Source organism: Sorex fumeus, unplaced genomic scaffold (genome assembly GCF_029834395.1).
Source record: "Sorex fumeus unplaced genomic scaffold, SorFum_2.1 ptg000122l, whole genome shotgun sequence".
Lineage (NCBI taxonomy): Eukaryota > Metazoa > Chordata > Mammalia > Eulipotyphla > Soricidae > Sorex > Sorex fumeus.
In genome coordinates, this window is record NW_026606179.1 from 54442127 (window position 1) to 54462023 (window position 19897).

At 46.5% G+C, this 19897-nt stretch overlaps 1 protein-coding gene across 1 annotated transcript in view; it reads right to left on the reverse strand.

Annotated features, from left to right (window-relative positions):
• Positions 1-898: 898 nt before the first annotated feature.
• Positions 899-19897, reverse strand: part of SF3B3 (splicing factor 3b subunit 3) — a 39229-nt gene continuing 20230 nt past the window's right edge. Inside the window, exons 12-26 of the mRNA XM_056136452.1 lie at positions 15397-15548; positions 14982-15137; positions 13985-14140; positions 13385-13528; positions 11520-11642; positions 10873-11027; positions 8742-8916; positions 7359-7564; positions 7115-7271; positions 5890-6015; positions 4792-5004; positions 4019-4117; positions 2996-3139; positions 2274-2378; positions 899-1496 (exon numbers count right to left, since the gene is read on the reverse strand). Of these exons, the coding sequence (XP_055992427.1) occupies positions 1356-1496; positions 2274-2378; positions 2996-3139; positions 4019-4117; positions 4792-5004; positions 5890-6015; positions 7115-7271; positions 7359-7564; positions 8742-8916; positions 10873-11027; positions 11520-11642; positions 13385-13528; positions 13985-14140; positions 14982-15137; positions 15397-15548 (2252 nt within the window). The 3' untranslated portion in view covers positions 899-1355. The remainder of the gene's footprint in view (positions 1497-2273; positions 2379-2995; positions 3140-4018; positions 4118-4791; positions 5005-5889; positions 6016-7114; positions 7272-7358; positions 7565-8741; positions 8917-10872; positions 11028-11519; positions 11643-13384; positions 13529-13984; positions 14141-14981; positions 15138-15396; positions 15549-19897) is intronic.

Genomic DNA, 19897 nt, shown 5'->3' on the forward strand with positions numbered 1-19897 from the left:
CTGCCCTACAAGCCTCAATGGTATCTCTTACTGTGTCCATACAAATATAACTAGTATTAAGATGTTGATAGTTATTGGACTGAGGAAAGGAGAAAAACACTGTAGGAGGTATTTTGCCTGGAGCAGTCAAGAAGGGCTTTGGAATACCTTTTAGGTGGTGTTCCCTTCGAATTTGGTGGGCACTCAGGAAGGGCTTTCTTATGTTGATTTTGCTACCTGACTAGGTGCTATTGTCAGCCCAGAGTGCAGGGGAGATGGAGAGACAAGAGACGAGAGAGAGGGTAGGGCAGCAAGATGGTCCACGGAGAGGCTAGCAAGGGGAACAGAGAGAGAAGAATGTAGAAGAATATAGGAGCAAGCACGTGGAGAGAGAGTGAGACCAGGCTGCAATACAGAGTGTGGAGAGAGGAGCAGAGACAGGAGGAGACGGGAATGAGGGGAGTGTGAGATTAGAATGGGAGGCTCAGAGAGACTTGGGCAGGCACATGGGGAGAATGGAATAAACGGCATCTGATCAACCGGCTTGGCCCTCATTTAGTTCACTGTCTGCTTCATGGCCCAGGCCGCCCTGGCTAGGTGAGCAGCCCAGGCCTCCCAGAACCTTAGCGGTCAGGGGGAAGAGCCGTCGGGGCCACCCCTGGTCATCCTCAGACATTTTTACAGCCACCGTTTCCCAACTGCAGCCCACAAACCATCAAGCCTGGGACATGCAAGGCAAGGCCAGCCCTGGGTTTGGCTTTCTCCTGTGTTGGTCAGATTGGGGCTGGCGGATGCTCACACTCACAGCCAAGCCCCAGTCTGACCGACGGGAGGAACATAGCTGACGGGGGAAACGCTCAGTCTGGTCTCCAACTGCCATAAATTTTCATTCCCAGAAAAGACACAGACACCAGCCACCTCAAAAACTAGGTTTATATTTCTGGTTAGGTTCCAGAGTGGCAGAACTCAAGAATCATACTTATATCCAACCTCGTCCCACCTCAGTGTGCCCCCCAACCTCCAATGATAACATTGTACAAAACTCTATTTACAGGACAACCAATTAAAAATTAAGGGTGTATACAAAAGAAGACAAGAGCAGAAATATCAACGCAGGGCAGGCTTTGGGGGCGAGGACCATCGTATTCCACACCGGACTCTGGGACCGTGCACTCGCCAGAAGCGCCGTGAGTCACAGCGCCAATTGCAGGGGAACAAGTCACTCCAGGGGGGAATCCGCGGGCAAGAGCTTTAATATTACAAAGTCTTGGTTATCCAGCGCCCCTTCTGCCACATGGGTTCAGAGCCACGCGGTGGCGGCGCTGGGGGAAACCGGACACAGAATCTCTGACAAGACCCGAAGGCAAAGGGCAGGCTCAGAAGGCATAGCGGGTCCGGATGTCCTCAAGCTTCTTGGATACCTCAGGTGGGGTTCGGTCTAGTTCTTCAGAAACATTCTTTTGTTTGTTAGGCTCCATGGAGTTGAACTGCTCACAGAGGTCTCCATCAATCACATTCTAACACGTGGAGAAGTCAGAGAGAAAACGTTAGCTGTTCAAGTGTTAGGCCAGATGCTAAACCATCAGCTCCAAAGAAAAAGAAAACTTGCCATCTCTCTCAGATACCAAAACGCCACTCACAGAGCCAGAAGAGTCGCCTAAGTTGGTCTCTCAGAGCTGCTGCTTTGTTCTGAGGAGAACTCGGTCTCCCTCTCCACTCATCCCACTGCGCCGCCGCCCCCTGCCCACCACCTGCTAAGCACCCATCAACCCATCAGCACTGGGCAACACCTGGGAAAACAGGCTCGGCAAGAAAAGGCAGCTTTCGGATTCTGTCATCCTGATGTGCCTCTTGGTATGCAAGACGGAGACAGAACAGGAGGTGGGGGCCTGCATGGAACCCACCACAGCTCAAATCCTCGGCGCCGTAAGTGGCCCCTGAGCTCCACCAGGGGTCACTCCTGAGGCACAATGCCAGGAAGAGCCCCTGCAACCGACAGTGACTGGTGTGCCACCTGCCCCCCCCACCGAGAAATATGATAAAAAGGGTTTCTATTCTTCACTGGATGCAGTGAGACCTTAGTGCTGTGCTTCTTCCATTCCCTCTTTTGAATTACTCGGAGAGCGCCAGGGTTTTGACCCCAGAGCTTCATATAAGCGAGATTCACACTCTCCCACTGAGCTACAACCTCATAGCAGGATTTTTCTGATTTGGAAGGGGGCAGCCCAGAGAAAATGCCAACCCAAAGGGCTCAGAATCCGTCCTCTCAACCCAGACCTCCAACCAATACTCACCTTGACAGGAAAGTAATAGGAGCGGAAGCTGAGATGGTCTCGGCCACACAGAGGCGGGTGCTCAGACCGCAAGTGCATCTCCACATGTTGGAAGAAGTCATGGTCCTAGGGAAACAAAAGATTCTGTTACTGAAAGAAAAATGTGATTTCAAATTCTTGATGAGGCTTCTAGGGGCCAGGGAAAGAAAAAAGAAAAGAAAAAAAGCCCCCAAAAAACCACCAAAAGCAAAAACAAAAACTAGACAAGGCACTGATGTTTTACCACACATAGAGATGATAAAGAGACTTCCTCTAATTTTTGACAGGTTTTGCTGTAACAAAAACAGCTGGAACCTACATGAAAGCCTCTCTGTACTTTCGCAACAAGAGAGAACACTACGTGAAGAGCAGTAAGTGCCCCATACCAGATCACGCCACCTGCCTGTGTGGCGTGGTTTAGGGCTCTGGCCTCTGACGGTGCCCGTTTCAGAACCATATCCAAACACATGAGACTCTGGGCTCAAGTCCCAGGACACCCCGAAACAAGAAAACAAGTAACACAAGAAACTGTTTAAAACTTCACGGTTTAAATCAAGATGCCTATGTCCTTGGGTACAGGGGCCTTATGAACTTTCCAGAACGCTGCTAGTCACAGGTGGAACAAATGGGTTCATCATCCTTGGCAGCCTTAGCACAAAGACAGAACTGTGGGAAGCGAAGGCAGGGCACAGTGGAGAACTCACCTCATGGGACGTGAAGGGGACGAGGATGCCGATTCCTCCCGACAAGGTGGTATAGACCAGCGACTCAGAGCCCCCGGGGATCAGAGTGGTCTTCTGCAGCGACAGCACTGTCTCCCCGACGTGGTAGTTCATGATCACCTCTGCCTGAAAGTGAAGAGCGGACCAGGTGCTGTGACTACTCTTGGGAACCTGGTTCCAGATTCCGCAAAAGGGCGGATTTGATCAGCTTTTAAAATTAAAAAAATTACTAACATTTAAAAATACTTTACAGTACTTATCCTTTAAGAGTAAACACATTAACTTTATAAGCTAATTAAAAAAAACCCTTTGATTAAATCATCACATTTGTAATGAACATGAAAACATAAAAATCTGCTACAACACAGCAGTTGGAGAAGGCCCAAGAGCTAGTGTAGGGCTAAGGCACATGCTGTGCACGCAGCCATTTCCTGCAACCACACAATGCCCCCCCCAGCACTAGCAAGGTCAAACCCCCACGCCCCCACAAAGCCCAGTGGGCAAGAGCATGCCTTGGATGCAGGAGCCCAGGTTCAACCCCCAGCACCGCACGGTTCCTGAGCACTGCCAGGACAGCCCACCCCGGCCTGAGCCAGGAGGAGCCTTGGGCACTGCAGGAATCTGCAGGCACTGCTCCAAACAAAGACAAACCCAACAACGACTAGCATCATGTCCTTCAACACAACTATTTTTAAGAGCCCAGGACCGTGCTACGAAAGAGGCAAAGCCAACACATGCCTCTGAAGTACCATGAATAAACCCGGGCAACCATCTCAAAACAAGACTTGCTACTCTTTGTTCAAAGAGATGTCACAAGGCCAGAATGTCTCAGAAATTATTTCTATTCTACAGTTATAAAGGCAGGAGGCATCTAGTTACCTATGCCCAGCCCAAAAGCTACTACCACAAGCTGTATGCGGACTCCAAACCCGAGGCACAGACATATGTACTTGAACAGTTCACGGGAACATCCTGGGGGCTGGGCGACCCTGTCCACAGCCTTACCTTCTGGGAGGCCCCGTTGAGCAAGCCGCGGTCCCACAAGGCCTTGTTTCCAGTCGGATCCTCGTCCACCTCATCATTGGTGTTGGGGGGAAGCCTCACCTACAAGGACACAAACCACACGCTGGGTTCGCCACCTGCTCACCTGGATCACAAAGCAACATTTGCCCCGGGTCCTTGTAAGCAAGTTTTAAGGCCTGTTTTGACACAGTCCCAAGTGTAGGTCTTCTATACCTTTGTGCCAAGTTAGAATCAACCCATGAGCAAATAAAAGCAACCACAGGAATACTGAACAAGAGAGGCCAAGCAAGGCTTAAGAGGCCAAACTTCTGGCCCAAGTGATAGCTCACAGGACAGGAACTCTGCCGGGCATGAATTCCCCTCAACACCCTCCCACCTCCAGCCAAATTTCTGGCAACAAAGTGAAAATATTAGTCATCTGCTCAAAATAAACCCACTGTTACTAACCAAACTCCATGGGAAGGAAGGAGATGGGGTGAGAGTGGGAACACATAATTCCTTTGGAGCTGGCCTGAGGTCTGAACTTTATACCCACTGAAGACTGATCCTGGGATGGAGCGACAGTACAGCTGGGAGGTCCTCTGCCTTGCACGTTGACCTTACCGGCACCCCAAATAGTCCGCTGAGCACTGCCAGGAATAATTCCTGAGTGCAGACCCAGGAGTAACCCCGAGCACAGTCGGCTGTGGAGCAGACTGATCCTGGCTCACTGGTTTTACCACAAACTCAGAAGAACCCAGTCCACACAAACTTACCACACAGATGTTGCCAAACTTGTCAGCGCCAGCCACGGTGTCGTAGTCGAGGAGGCTGGCTGTCGTGACCCACCGGGGGTAGGTGTCATCCGCGAAGATGATGAGCTGGTTCTCGTTACGCTTATAGCGGACCCAGATGAAGCTTTCCTGGACGTCAGACACGATCACCCTGTGGCCAATGGTCTGGATCCCAGAGATGTAGTTGGCAATATGCTGGGGACAAGCACAGCGACCGTGAAACCTTGGCACTCACAAAGTCCACCCACGCTCACTGCACAATAAAGGTCTGGAGGGCTGGACACAGCACAGGGGCCACGCAAACCAGCCCTGCCCTTCCCCCGTGATTCCCTACACGCAGCTGGGCTCTGCCTCCTCCCTGGAGAGAAGCCAGAAACTAAGTCCTTTCAAATGGTGGAAACGCACGGCTGACTCTCGGCTGATTTCCTTACAGTAGGAACACGACAGAAGTGTGCTAGGTCCCGCCCTTTGGAAGCGCCAGGGACTGATTTGTGACTGCATGTAACGAGATCCCATGTGGGATTACGTGGGCCTAATAAAGAATCAAGAAACTATGGTACATACATACGATGGAGTATTACTTGACCGTTAGAATAAAGTCATGAAACCTGCTGCTACGTGGAGGGACCTGGCGAGACCTAGAGAGCTATCAAGCTGAGCGAAGTTAGTCAGAGGGAGAGAGGTGACACAGAATCAGCTCTCACATGTGAGACATCAACACGATGGTGGAATAACAATTACCCAAAGGCAATGGAAACAACCTGCGAACCAGCTGACATTCAGTAGGAAACATGCCACTTGAGGGGAATGGGGGGTAGGACAGAGAGGGGACAATGTCTATGAAGACTGTCTTTCCTCTCTCCCCTCCCTCCCCCTCCTCCTCTCATAAAAGGAAGGTGGGAAGCCAATGGTGGAGGGCAGTGGCCACTGTGAAGGGATCAGCGTTGGCACCCAATCATGAATAACTGTCATTTCACAGTGACTTAAGACAAACAAATGTGGCTTAAGCAACCACTGCCACGACCCCACCAATGCTGCCTCCTTCCTCAGTTAACCCCAAAGTTCGTCACCATGTGTCACCTTATTCTCACACTTTCGGAGTAACTTCTTCTTCCCCAGGTCATAGACTCGCAGGAGCTTCCCCACACCAATCAGCACCCTTCCCTGGAACGGGGCAATGGCGGCTGGGACCTCTTCCACTGGAGTCTGTGAAAGGAAAAACAGGCAATACAAGTATTAAATTAAAACAACCAGGCATTAGAGTCTGTTAAAGGAAAAACAAGCAATACAAGTATTAAATTAAAACAACCAGGCATTAGAACCCCAGCCCACCCAAAAATGCCTCATCTTTTGCTCACCCAAGAAATAAACCATATGGTCCCTGTGCAACAGAATGTTCGAATAAACTGATTCCATGCGCTGCATTTCACCCAAGGAGTGGACCAGTAAAAAAGTCCTGGCATGTGGTCAAAGAGACAGTATAGTGGGTAGGGTACTTGCCTTGTGTGTGGGAAACCAGAGTTCAATCGCCAGCGTCCCACAGGGCTCCCCAACCCACTGCCCCTCCACCCAAAGGCCCTGATCCTTGATGGCCACAAACATTATCCCCTAACCTATGCTAGTTGAATGGTGCTATAAGTTAACCAAGAAGTAAAGCTTATGGCAAAGGAAGGCCCAATGACCCTAGTTGGAAGGAGGAGTGAGTTTATCAGATCTATGTGGAGTAACTGTTTACCAGAGACATAGCCTTTGCGGGAAGGCTGGAAGAGGCCAGATGGTCTTTCATTTGCTTCATTTACTTTTTGGTACTGTGGCTAACAGCAGGGTTTCTTACCCCAGCACCATACCCTCTACCAGGAGTGTCGGCTTCCCTAAGTCACACGTGTGGACATTAATTACATGTGGAGGTGGAGCCGAGGAAGGCGGCTCAGGCCTTGCGTGCAGGCTCTGGGAATGATCCCTAAACACTGAGCGAGGGACTAGTGCCTGAGTATCACTGGGTGTGACCCCCACATTGAAACAACTAGTAAACAGGGGCTGCTCCCAAATCACGAATGCAGGTCATGGGTAAAATTCATATTTTATATCCACGGGGACCTGAAACTACAAAAATACAAACAAGGGGCCTGGGAGATAGTACAGCTGGTCGTGTGCATGCCTGCATGGCCTGCCCCAGGCACGCTCCCTGAGTGCAGAGCCAGGAGAACCGTTGGATGTGGCCTGAAATCAACCCAAAAGAACAGCCACACACCTTAAAACAACACTGTATTATGGCCCATGAATCAGACCACCAGCTGGTTCCTACCTTGTGCAAAAACTCCAGTTTTTCCCCATTGTTCACAAGCTTGTAGGTGTAGACAAAGCCTCCTGCCACAGACCGGGGATTGAGGATCAGGTCCTTGGCCACGCCCACCAGCACATACCAGTCCTCCCCCGTGTTCGAGAACCTGCACACGGCCACACTACGGAGAAGCCACAAAGTCGGTGAGTCACAGCCCAAGAATCCCTGCCGCTGGGATACAGAGCCCCGAGAGGTCCGAGTGCCTTACCTAAAAGCAGCCTCATTCTGCTCCAACTGGACGAGGTCCAGTGTGTTCCCCTGAATGGGATTCATCACTCGGATCACAGAGGCCCACTGCCCGTTGCCAGCCTTGGGAGCTCCGAAAATGGACTCCGGGAGATTTTCATTGAGGAATGCTGCGGCCATCTCTGCGGCCAATTCCCGCTCATCCTCCCCTGCTGCTTCCACCATTTCCTAGACCCAAAATTTAGCAAGAATTGGTGTTCAGAGATGGGCGAGAAGCAAACAAGAAACCCTGCAAATAGGAGCTTATAACATTAGTGAACCAAACCCCGACTCCCAAAATGAAATTAAACGAAGGTGTAGAGACAAGGGGAGGAACATTACAGACTTGTTTCTTTCTGCCTAAAGGAACACTGACTATGCAAAAAATATGATTACTATTGAACAGAGAGGTATGAGCTTGCAGTGACGAGATGCCTGGGGCCTCTAGGTATGGGGGGTGGAACCGGCCTTTCCCCCTGCCCTGACAAGACCCCGAGTTGCTACCCACGACCGGCTCCTGAACAGCCATGATCCCAGGGGCACACAAACTAATTTTGGAACCCAGCGGCTTTTGGCAGAAATCCCTCTGAACTTAATTACTAAAATACTAGAAATCCAAAATCGCACAGCCGCGACATCATATGCTCTTCATTATCAGCAACTGAAAACAAATTATCGAATGATGCCTTTTCGGCAGGTCTGATTGTTGGGGGAAAATTCCAAATAATAATGTTTAGGTCTTCTGTAATCAAAGTAGAGAGAGAGGGAGGGAGAGAGAGTAAAGTGGAAAACATCTGCCACACATGCAGGGGGAGGGTGGGATGGGGTTGGGAACATGTGCACTGGCGAAGGGATGGGTGTCTGATCATTGTGTGAACAAGACTTAAACCTGAAAGCGTTGTAACTGTTCTCATCACGTTGATTCAATTTAAAAAAAAAAAAAAGATTACTGGTCTTAAAACTATGGAAACACTATTTTCACCTAGCCTATCTGATTTCCTTGCTAAGACTACTTGTCTCCTTACTCTTAGAAGGCAATTAATTTTATATGCTTGGGAAACTATTTTTTCTTTCCTGGATATCACCTCTGGAAGACCTCATAAGGAACATAAAAGCCATGTACTGTAGCCTAAATCCCAGGAATCAAGTTACATAGACTGTTGTGGAACCTACGGTCTAAGAACATTTTTCTACAAAGGGAGATGAAGACTGAATAGACTCCAGGACTTATTTATCCTACAAGCCTCTACAATCTGAAGAACCTAAAAAGAGCCGAATTTTAAAATAAATATCAATAGGAAAAACTTCTCCATCTGATTCTGTACAAATGTCTTTTCAGCTGACCCCTGCAGGTCAGTCTCATTACCTCCGCCATCTGCTGCTTCCTCTGCGCTTTTGTGGCCTCGGTGTAGGCATTGTGGTCAGTCTCAATGATGATAAGGTTATTGCTCTCGGGGTGAATGACGAATTTCCTGGGTGTGTATTGCAATGGAAAGGCGACTTGATTGAAGACAGCACCCAGTTTCTCTAACGCCAAGATCCTATGGCAAAAGCAAGGGAGTAGAGACGCCACTCACTCAGAGTCTGGAAACTGGAGTAATTTGTCCGAGGTCTCAGCTGACACACAAACGCTGAAGTGTCAAAGCTATCCTTAGGGAAATGATGCCAGGACCTCCTCATTTTAAGGGCCGCCCCAGAGACAACTCAGCGACAGCCCAGAATTCACAGGGATTCCGGATTTAGCCAGAAAATCCTTTGGAGGAACTTTCAGGTTATGCTGAGGAAACTGTTTTTTAAATCTCTCAACAATAATGTGAAAGGGAAAAGACCATTTCCTCATACTACTGACAAACCCTGAACTAGAGAACCAATTCTACGCTTGTTGTAAAGCACGTTTATTACCAGAATACATGCAGACTATGTGCTAATAAATGGTTTTTCATAAAGCAAATGCCTTTTGAAACAAAACCACCTAATTAAGCTTTAGAAAATATAACAAAGCAGAAGTGACTCATCAAGAGTATATAAAAAGTGGAAAGATAATCCAAATAAACTACCTGCAGATCATATTGAGAAAAGTTATGTGGAACATAAAAAATTTAGAATTCAGTAAGACCATGGCTCAAATAATGGGGAAAGATATGAACAGATTATCAAACCAAAGAATAGTCAAGAAGCCTATGAAAAGATAGTCAATATCATTAACTATCAGAGAAATGCAAATGTAAGTCATGATAGTCTACTTCATGTGGCTAGAATAAAACCTACAATGTAGGGTTAGAACAGATCAGATCAAAAAATACCAGAAGATCAAAAAATGCCAAATATTGACAAAGAGGTGGAAAATGAAAATATTTGCCTTGAGGCCGAGAATCTAAGTGATACGGTTAGTTGTTTCCCCCAAACTTTAAAAGTTACCACATCAATTCCACACTTACAAGTCATTTTGAAGGAAAGCAGCATAGTCTGCACGAGTGAAGCAATTATTCTTGCTTGTGATAGTAACAGCGTTATTTCGGTTACTCCTGAGCGCTCTGCTTTTCTTTAATTCTAGACAGTGCCAGGAGTCAGACCCAGCATCTTGCACCTGAAGCTTTAACTATACACCGAACCACATCACAGGTCACAAGCTCTGTTTTTCCTTTTTTAAAAACCATCTCGTGGTTTTTACGAAAAGATTTTATTAGGGAGATTGGACAATTTTGCTGCTACATTAATTTGAAAATGTGGAGCTCAGTGGTAGAACACAAATTGAAAATCTGCAGTTTACCTAAATTTTTAGAAATATATTAGAAGCAGAGATGGTAGAGAGGTATTAAGTCCCAAAGGGAATATGGAGGTATGCAAGGAGAGCAATAAAAGGAGGGTTGCTCAAGTACAGAAAAGTACAAAGTGTGTGGGGGTGGGGTGGGCTGGGCGCTTGCCTTGCACGTGGCTGACCTGAATTTGATCCCCACACCCCATATAGTCCCCAGAGCACCACCAGGAGTGATCCCTGAGTGCAGAGCCAGAAGAAATCCCTGAGCACCACTGCCTGTGGTCCAAAAACAAACCAAAACTCTAAAAAGTGGGAAAAAGAAGCCAGTGGGTAAAGTGCGTGCCTGGCATTGAGTCCAACCCCAGTTGGATACCAGACACTGCATGTGATCCCCCCAAGTGCCGCCAGGAGTGATCCCTAATCTCAGAGCCCAGGAGTGAGTTAGCAAAAAGTCTAAATAACTTATACTGAAACGACAATTTAAGATTAATCTGTATTAGGTACTAAATCTTGGCCCTGAAAGTGTGAACCAAGGCTAAAAATACCAAACACTGAAATGTGGATATCAGATACTTAAATCGTGAGTCAAATGAAGGTTTTAACTTCAACACACTAGTTCCACACTGAAGCAGGCACTCAGCCACTCCTTCCTAAATTCCTACAACATGCTGGCAAAATCATGGTCCAATGCTCTGGCAGAAAGGCTTATGTCTGGGCTTCAACTGCTAGAGTCACTCACCTCAGGGTATTGGTAGAGATGGCCACAATGCCCTCAGGACACTGTTCAGAAGCAAAGCCAGATGCAAATTCTAGGGTCTCATAAGACAGGGGAGTAAGATGGAAACGAGATTGGTATGAATAGCTCAACCACGAGCGGCTAGACATGGCCAACACCTGAGGAAAGGAAAAACATTTGCACTAAGCATGGAGAAAGCACAAGCAGTCTGTGAACCAACCCAAACTTCAGCTAGACTGTCCCTATATACAAACCCATACGGCGAGGACTGCACAGATAGTCCCTGGATCTAGAGGAAAAACGGAAGTCCTGATCTAGACTACTTGGTCTCTAAGAGCTCCACTTTCATATAAAAAGGAAATACTTTTATTACAAGGCGGACTGTTGCGAGGATTAGATGCACTAACAATCTAACTTCTTAGCCGACTCTATTTACCTAGACTGAGAGCAGAAAGGATTGGTCTCCGCCACCTCTGATCAAATCGTAACCGAGGACCATGAAACCTCACCCAAGCAGCTCTGGACCAAGAGGTCTAAGATTTCCCTCGTAAAGGAAATTAACCAACACAGAGGGAACTGTCCAATTACTGACTGCACATGATGCCACTATCATGGTGCCTGCCCGCCTGCCCACCCCCTTCCTTACTTACAGCCTCCTGTCCTTGCATCCGGACTCGGAAGAGTTTCACGGGACGAGATCCGAGGTATCTAGTGCGGGTGTCAGAAAGATCACCGGTAACGGGGTCCAGGACAGTTCTCAGCAGCACCCCATTCTAGTAAGAGGAGAGGAGTGAAATCTACTATAATTTCAGAACAGACAGGACCCTGGGACCTCGGATGGCGTCCCAAACACTGGCAAGAATGACTCCTGAGCACAGAGTCAAGAACATATCCTAAGCACTGCTGGGTGTGGCCCCAAAATGAAACAAAAAATAATGCAGTTCAAATTATGATTTTCCCTTAAAAACAAAACACTCTTAATGAAAAACAAAAAGAATTCAAAACAGAATGCAAAAAAAAAAAAAAAGATAAACTGCTCATGCAGATCAAAGTTGGGAATGTTCCAAGACCTAAAGACCTAAAGTGCAGGGTCTGGGAGGAAGAAGGGAGAGAGAGAGAGAGAGAGAGAGAAAGAGAAGTGTCTGCCATAGAGTTGGGCTGGGGAGAGGGAGAGGGCAACGGACACGGAAAAAGTATAATGTTGAAGAGTGGATGTTGGAACATTGTATGACTGAAATCCACTCATGAACAACTTTGGAAGTGATTCAATAGAAAACCAACATGTTCCAGGGGGCCTGAGAGATAATACAGCCTGTAACTGACAGAGCACCACGCCATAGGTGACTCCTGAGTGCAGAAACAGGAGTAAGTCCTGAACACAGCCAGGTGTGGCCCCCCAAACAAAACAAATAAACAAACAAAACAAAATAACTCCAGTAAAAAGAAGACTGCTGTCTCTTTAAGTGAGCGCCGTGCAGCGTGCTCGTCCTTTCTGCGGCTCTTCGGAGATCCAGGCCGAGGACATTGGCGTCCGACCCTCCCCAGAAGACACTCTTTTCCCCACCCTCCACTGGTGAATAAAGAGCTTTGATCCTTAAAAAAAAAAAAAAAAAAAAAAAAAAAAAAAAAAAAAAAAAGACTGCTAGGAGCTGAAGTGATAGTACTGCAGGTAGGGAGTTTGCCTTGCACGCGGCTGACCTGGGTTTGATTCCCAGCATCCCATATGGTGCCGAGCACAGCCAAGAGTAATTCCTGAGTGCAGAGCCAGGAGTAACCCCTGAGCATCACCGGGTAGAGACCCCCCCAAAAAAAAGACTGCTAAAATAAGGGGGCTAGGGGCCAGGGGTCAGAGCAATAGCACACCGCGTAGGGCCTTTGCCTAGCATGTGGCAGATCTGGGCTCAATCCCTGGCATCCCATATGGTCCCAAGTATCACCAGGAGTAATTCCCGAGTGCAGAGCCAGGAGTAACCCCTGAGTATCATTGGGTGTGACCCAAAGGTTAAAAAAAATAAAACCCAAGAAGGATACATAAAGGTACATACTTTAGCCTAACTTATACAAGTCTGAGATTTCAAAAATCAGTACGTAATAACAAAAACTAAGTAACCTACCTGAAGTGCTGGGTTTATCTCCCACATTTCTTGGAGTAACTCCCACTCCACAAAAATATTATTTACAAATCCTTCATAAAAACTATTATCAAGAGTGGGGTACTATTTCAAAATCTGCACCTTTTCTGACTACAGAGGAAGACTTGAGGACCCATTCTAACCAAAACCTATGATCACAACACAATTTTAGCAAAGACTCCATATGAAAATACTGTTTTCTCCCAGACCTTTTCTGGTTTGTTCAGAGCTAAAAAACGTAAAACATGGAAGAGTACACATCATTAGTCACCGCGGCGGCTAAGTGAAACCATGGGTACATAAAACCAAACATCCATGTTGAACAGAAGAGCACAAGAACCCTAGAAACCTGACAGCAACAAAAGAACCTCTGGGCCTCTTACCTGCAGTCCAATGTTCAGGTAGAGGAAGCCGATAGAGCCCCTCTCCCCTAATTCGTCCTGCTTCTCAGTCCCTCCCATTTCCACGATGCACAAAGACTCAGGCTGGGCTGGAAGCGCCTGCATGCTCAGAGGCTGCAAGCAGTCCTAAGGGGTAAAGAGAAAACAATAAAACACGAGGAATGACCAGCTCTTGAAAACAAACTGTTTAGAACTATCCAATTCGAGGAATGAAGAACTGTCTTAGGAAGATTGGAAAACCTGAAAAATAAATTCAAAATAGGTTGTAAGGTCCCATAAGTTTTCTGTAAATTATCTATGGCAGCGTTTCTCACAGCTGCCCCCAGAATATTCCAAGAGGGCCACTGGCAAAAATCGCATAAGGTGAGGCGTGCCCAAAATGAGACGAGGGGCTCAACCAAAAGGACCAGGGCAGGAGACGTCACTTAAAGGAAACAAGATCAGTGGCGCTGCAGTCAGAAAAGCCCTAACACAGAGGCAAACAAGCGGCTATGATAACTGGGGGAATCAACAGGTGTCGCTTCCAGGGACAAGCTAACACGCACAGACTCCCACTGGAAGCGCCTTGAAGCTGAGACTCACGGAGGGGTCCAGGGAGATGATTCTGACGGTGTTGTCTACCAGCCCCACAGCCAGGAAGCGAGACCGCTGCTCCCCGGGAGGCACATTGGCCAGGCTCATGCACACCACATCTGCTGACATTTCCTTCCGTTCCGTGTACTCGTTCAGCTGTCCAGACTGAGGGAGAGAAGAAAGAGAGGTCACAAACTACACCACCTGTTTCCAAAAATGGAAAAAAGGGAGCGTGAGCTTCGTTTTGCTTCCTCTCATTCCTTACTAAATAGCCAAGGATTTTCTACTTGAGATCCTAAGAATGAATTCCACAGGATAAGAGAAAACTAAGTTAAGGCCAGAGAAAGAACAGGTTGAATACATGCATTGTATGCAGAAAGTCTGGTCTGATTCCCAGATGGCACTGGTTGGCACCCCAAATGACAAAAAAGCGGGGAGTAATTCCCAAGAAATGAAGAGTGTGACTCCAGAACAAACAAGAAAAGCAAAAATGCAGAACAAAAAATCAAGTCTTTCACAAGTACAACATAACACTAAATTCCTAAGCCAACCTCTCAGGAACTAGAAATAAAGCCGTTTATCTGTTCCTGAGAATAGGTGAAAGAGAATTTAAATATGGACATTAAAGATAAATCTCAATCTCCTACTGAGTCTGACTATAAAAACTGGTCAGAGACTGAGAGCACAAATTAAGTATACAAGAGCAAAAATTGGAAATGGATTTTTTGTGGAAACGAAACATATGGCCAGTAATTGGTAGAGAAGTCAATGTGAAGGGCGGGAGAAACAAGTATTTCATAAACTGGCGGGCTTTCACAATCCAGTGAGACTGCATCAGCTTACCTGTGAACATAGTCCTGTAGGGCCCAGACTGATGTGTGGACATGTTCCTGCCTCAATTCTCTTTTTTTAAGAATATAACCCAGATGACTAGGCTCTAATTCACAGTTTCAGCTCTGGGTTCTACACCAAGTCCCACAATGAAAGATAAAATAAATTAACATACGGGATCCATCTCAAAATAGACCAGCTCTCCCCCGGTCAGAGCAATCACGACTTGTCGCTGGTTCACTGCACATTTCACAATTGTCTTCTTGCCAGGGGTCTTCCACTCATTCACTCTCTTGTCTGCTCGTATGTGCCGGATGCCGTCGGGGTACACCTACAGTTACAGAAGGAAAGACTTTAGCAATCAGACTCACTTAGAACGCTGCTGGCAGACTGGAGTGCATTTGAGGAACCACACGAGTTAGTGACAAAAAAAGTTTTAGTAGTATCCGGACAAAACTGACTTATTTAAAAGAACTTAGTTTGTAACATCCGAAGTTCAAAGCTCTTTAGCACACTGATGCCACACTGCACCAACATGCTGATGTGAACATGGCAGCCCCGCAACGAGAAGGCAGCTAAAAAGTGCTTACCTGCACCAAGGCATCGTCTCCTAGTAAGGAGCAGGACAGGGTCGGCGTGGTGCCCAGGAAGCCAGAATCTGTCACTTCTTCTACAGTCTCTCCGATGGACAATACAAGTGTGGCATTCACGAAAGACACAATGATGTAGGCATCAAATTCATCTGAAAGAGGAAAAGAAAAAGTTGGTTAGCTAAGAACTCAAGAGTTACAAAAGTTAAATGAGACTATGTTTTCCCTTCAGAAACCTTCCAAGACACTTCTATGTGTAGCCACACGGTCCCGTGACAAAAGCACTAGATGATCCAAAAGAAAACTGTGGGGAACACAGCCTACAGATAAATTTTGCTTCTTTATTAACAGAAAATATGTCTACTATTTTTACCTCTGAAATCTAGAATTTCCTCGAAACATAGCTAGAAAAATACAAGAGTACAAAGCATGGGAATCAGAGGCATGAGCAAACTTGGAATACAAAAATACTCAAAATACATCCAAGAGAGAGCTTGCTTATATGATCAGTTGCCAGTCATAATCCAATTTCTTTGCAGTGAGGGGTTGGCTACAAGCTGGCTCTGGCTCAGGGATCACTCCTGGCTGTCTGGGGGCGAGGGAGGGGCGTCCAAAGTACCCTTTGGACACATGATCTCTCCAGCCCCCTTGACCCAGTCTTAGGAGACCAGGAAGAGCCCCCAGACTCTCCCAAAAGTTTCTGTGGGAATATAAGATGTGATGAATAAAATAAATTATTTAACCCTCTATGAGACCAAGTCATCTAGAGTTTGAACTTTAAAGAGTTCTAGTGTGTCCTGATAGAAAAGGCGTTATTAAACACTAGAAACCAACAAGGGGGAAGAAAACTGTTTATACTGGCAGTCCTTGACCTCTCTAGGTTTTTTACTATTTAGAAACGAGACTGTTCAGTGGTCATGAGCAATCTTATTAAAATTTGCTTTTTTTTTTTGGCTTTTGGGGTCACATCTGGCAATGCTCAGGGGTTACTCCTGGCTCTGCACTCAAATTAGTCCTGGCATTGCTCAGAGGACCATATGGGATGCCAGGGATCGTACCTGGGTAAGCAGAGTACAAGGTAAATGCCCTCCCCACTGTACTATCTCCCTGGCCCTGCTTCTCATCTAATTAAATGTAGTTAAATAAATACTAATCGATTTTTCAAGGTCGGGGGACCTAGAATATCTGGGGAAGTCCACAAGTATCACAGGCAAACAGTGAAGGGACCTACTCCCACAGATCCCCCTCTAGAACACTCCGCATCTCTCGCATCCAGCACAACGTTGAACAGAAAGTTTGATAAATGCTGAATAAAGGCACAGTGGCTTTTTGTTTTTTAAGAACTGATTTTCCTGTTATACACTAGATTCTTCCTCATCAATTTCTTCTCTCCTCCTTACCTAGAAATCTGGCCGGGGCTGGGGATACAGCTCAACCAACTGAGCACGTGCCAGAATCCCTGGGTTGGTTCCTAACACTGCATGATCCCCCGAACATCATGGGGAGGACCTGTGAGCACTGAGTATGGTGTAGCCCGAGCACTACTGGGTGTAGCCCCCAAACAAGAAAGAATAAGCGATCAGATGAACAAGGGACAAAATAACGTGTAGACAAAATTACTAAACTGGAGTGGTAACTACAGAGTCCTTTGTCTGACTGGAGCTCAGTCCTATTGAACATCCAACCACCATCAAGAACACTTTTGATTTTGACAGCTCAAAAGGCGGTCCAGCCCAACTGCACTAAGATTACTAGACTAGATTATTTCAGCAGTCAATGCAAGCAAAGATATTTCACTGATAAAATAATCCTTTTACCTTTTTTTGGGGGAAGAGGGGGCAACTCAGTCATGCTCAGGGCTTACTTCTGCCTCTGCACTCAGGAATTTCTCCTGGTGGTGCTCAGGGGACCACATGGGATTCCAGGGATCAAACCCAGGTCAACCTCATGCAAGGCAAATGCTACTTGCTGTACTCTCTACTGCTCTGGCCCACACACAGATATAATTTTCAGTTGTATTCAAACATGTTAAAACCAATTTGGTGAGCTACAAGCAGCATCTTTCTTTAATATACAGAAGCAAAAACAACCTATGAAAGTGCTCATCCATAATGTGGTTAAAAACTTTAAAGAAACTGTCATCTCAGTTAAATACACGTCAGTACTTAGTGACTGAAAGGCAAAGATTCTTCCTGATGGGTGAAATAAAATGGCAATACCAAGAAACAAGAATAAGAGTTTGATTTCCAAATTATATGGATTAACAGGACAAGGAGTTTTGGATTAACTTGTCATAACCAAGTGATACATAAAGTAACTCAGATAATTACTACAGTCAATGTCATAAAATATTAATCATCCCTCAAACAAGTCTAAACAACTTATAACAAAACCAGAATCCGTTTCTACACAACACCAAACTTGGTGCTTTTTAATCCAGCGCTCAAGTTTTTTAAGTGGAAAAACATTTTTGGTGCACAAGAGTAACAGGAATTGCTTCATTTTAACACTACCCGGGTTTGTATCCTTTCCCATGTTCTCCTTTCTCAGGACTTTCACCCTTAAAACTTTACCAGAGCATGCTGAAGTCAAATAAAAGGGTTCAGAACGCTCAAGATTGGGGTCTAGGATACAGAATGTGGGGGCAGGGGTCGGGGGTGAGGACTGGCTGCTGGATCTTTCCTGTGACCTAAGACATAAACTGTTCAGATACTCAATAGCTTTACATATGAACAATTCAGTAGTTGAATTTAATTTTGACTTGATTATCTAAAAGTTGTTTCAGAAAAATATCCATTGCATAATGTGCTTAGTGGTCTGTAACTTCTACCTTTCCTATTCCAAGTCTAGGCGGACCTTCTAGAGAGTCTTGGGGGGTCGGAGAGTTAGATATAACAGGTAGGATGCCTGCCTTGCATGCAGTTGACCCTGGTTCATTCCTGGCACCCCAGACAGTCCTCCAAGTCCCACCAGAAGTGATTCCTGAGTCCAGAGTCAGGCATAAGCCTTAAGCACTGCCAGGTATGGCCCAAAAGGGGAGGTGAGGTAGAAGAGAAGATAACCTGCCTATATAACCTGAGGTTACAGATGCTGCAATTCAAAAATACCATAAACTTTCAGGGACTAGAGATAGTACAGCACGTAGGGTGCTTGCCTGGTATGCGGCTACCTGGTTCAATCTCCGACATCCCATATGGTGCTCCTAGCATTACCAGAACTAATTCCTGAATGTAGAACCAGGAGTAATCCCTGAGCATTGCCAGGTGTGGTCCCAAAACAAAACAAAAAGCAAAATACCATAAACTTCAGTGAAGGTCAATGACTATGGACTGTAAGTATCCATTTTGCCTTTATCCAGGGCCCGCAGGCTTCATTTGAAAGAACATTTTTAGTTTACAGCTCAGAAAAAAACTATCAGGGAGCTGAGGGCGCGGCTCAAATGGCAGAGCATGTGCCTTGCACCTCTGAGGATTGGATCTCCGCACTGCTGTGTGCTCCCTCAAAGAGACTATCAGGACACGAGAACACCCTCATCTCAATTAAACAGGACCCGGAGCTCTCCATTGGGTGCTGAAGCACCCCTCAGGAAAGAGCTCACTCCAAAAGGCCAAGTGAGTTCTCTGCTGACCAGAGCCTCTGCTGCTCACCGTCGCTGTGTATCTAGACTCCTCAGTACTCAGAGCAGCTGTCTCAACTCCACCTAAGAGATAAACACAGCTTTCTCCAAGACCTTTCAGTTAGCACACTGAAAGAAGCCCCAAGAGAGAGCATGAAGATTCTCGAGCTAGAGGCCTTCGCTCTTTAGCGAAAAGCTAAATGTCCTGTTTACCACACTGCGTGAAAGCAGCTGATCCCTGCCTCAGACCACTGATGCACATGCAGCTGGCCAGGCCCATGGACCTCCAGCTGTCACGTTCTCCTGGGAGAGATGCCACCAGGCAGTCGCAAAGCTCTGGGTGGGGCCCTCTCCCTGAGTACACACTAAGACCCCGTGGTTGACCCTAGCAGTAGGTACACACCTGTGGTGATCAGCACGTTCACCAGCCACCTGTGGAAGAGAAAAAAAGGCTTGGTATTGGTAGTGTCATCACCAAGTACCAGCCAAGGTTAGTCGTTGCCTGGAGACTGCAGCATGTGTACATGTGGGATGGTCACTCAGTAATCATTTGGGGAATCTGGAAAGAAACAGAGAAAACCTGACCTGTTTTTTGAGTGCTCGCCCAGATTATAATTTTTAGAGAGTAAAATCTATCAGGCGCATTCTCCCCTAGACTCCGCTATCTAGGTAAAAATATTCAACTGCAAGCTCCATCATGCAGCATCCTGCCTTGCCACTAAGCCACCAAACGCTCACGCAGCCTTCTCTCCTTGTACACGTGACTACCCTCTTTCCTGACTTTTGTCAACAAAGCACTTATTACATCAGCACCTATCAATTTTCGTGTGTTTTTAGATGGCAAGGTCCAAGAACAAGAATCCTACCTTAATTCTAAACACACAG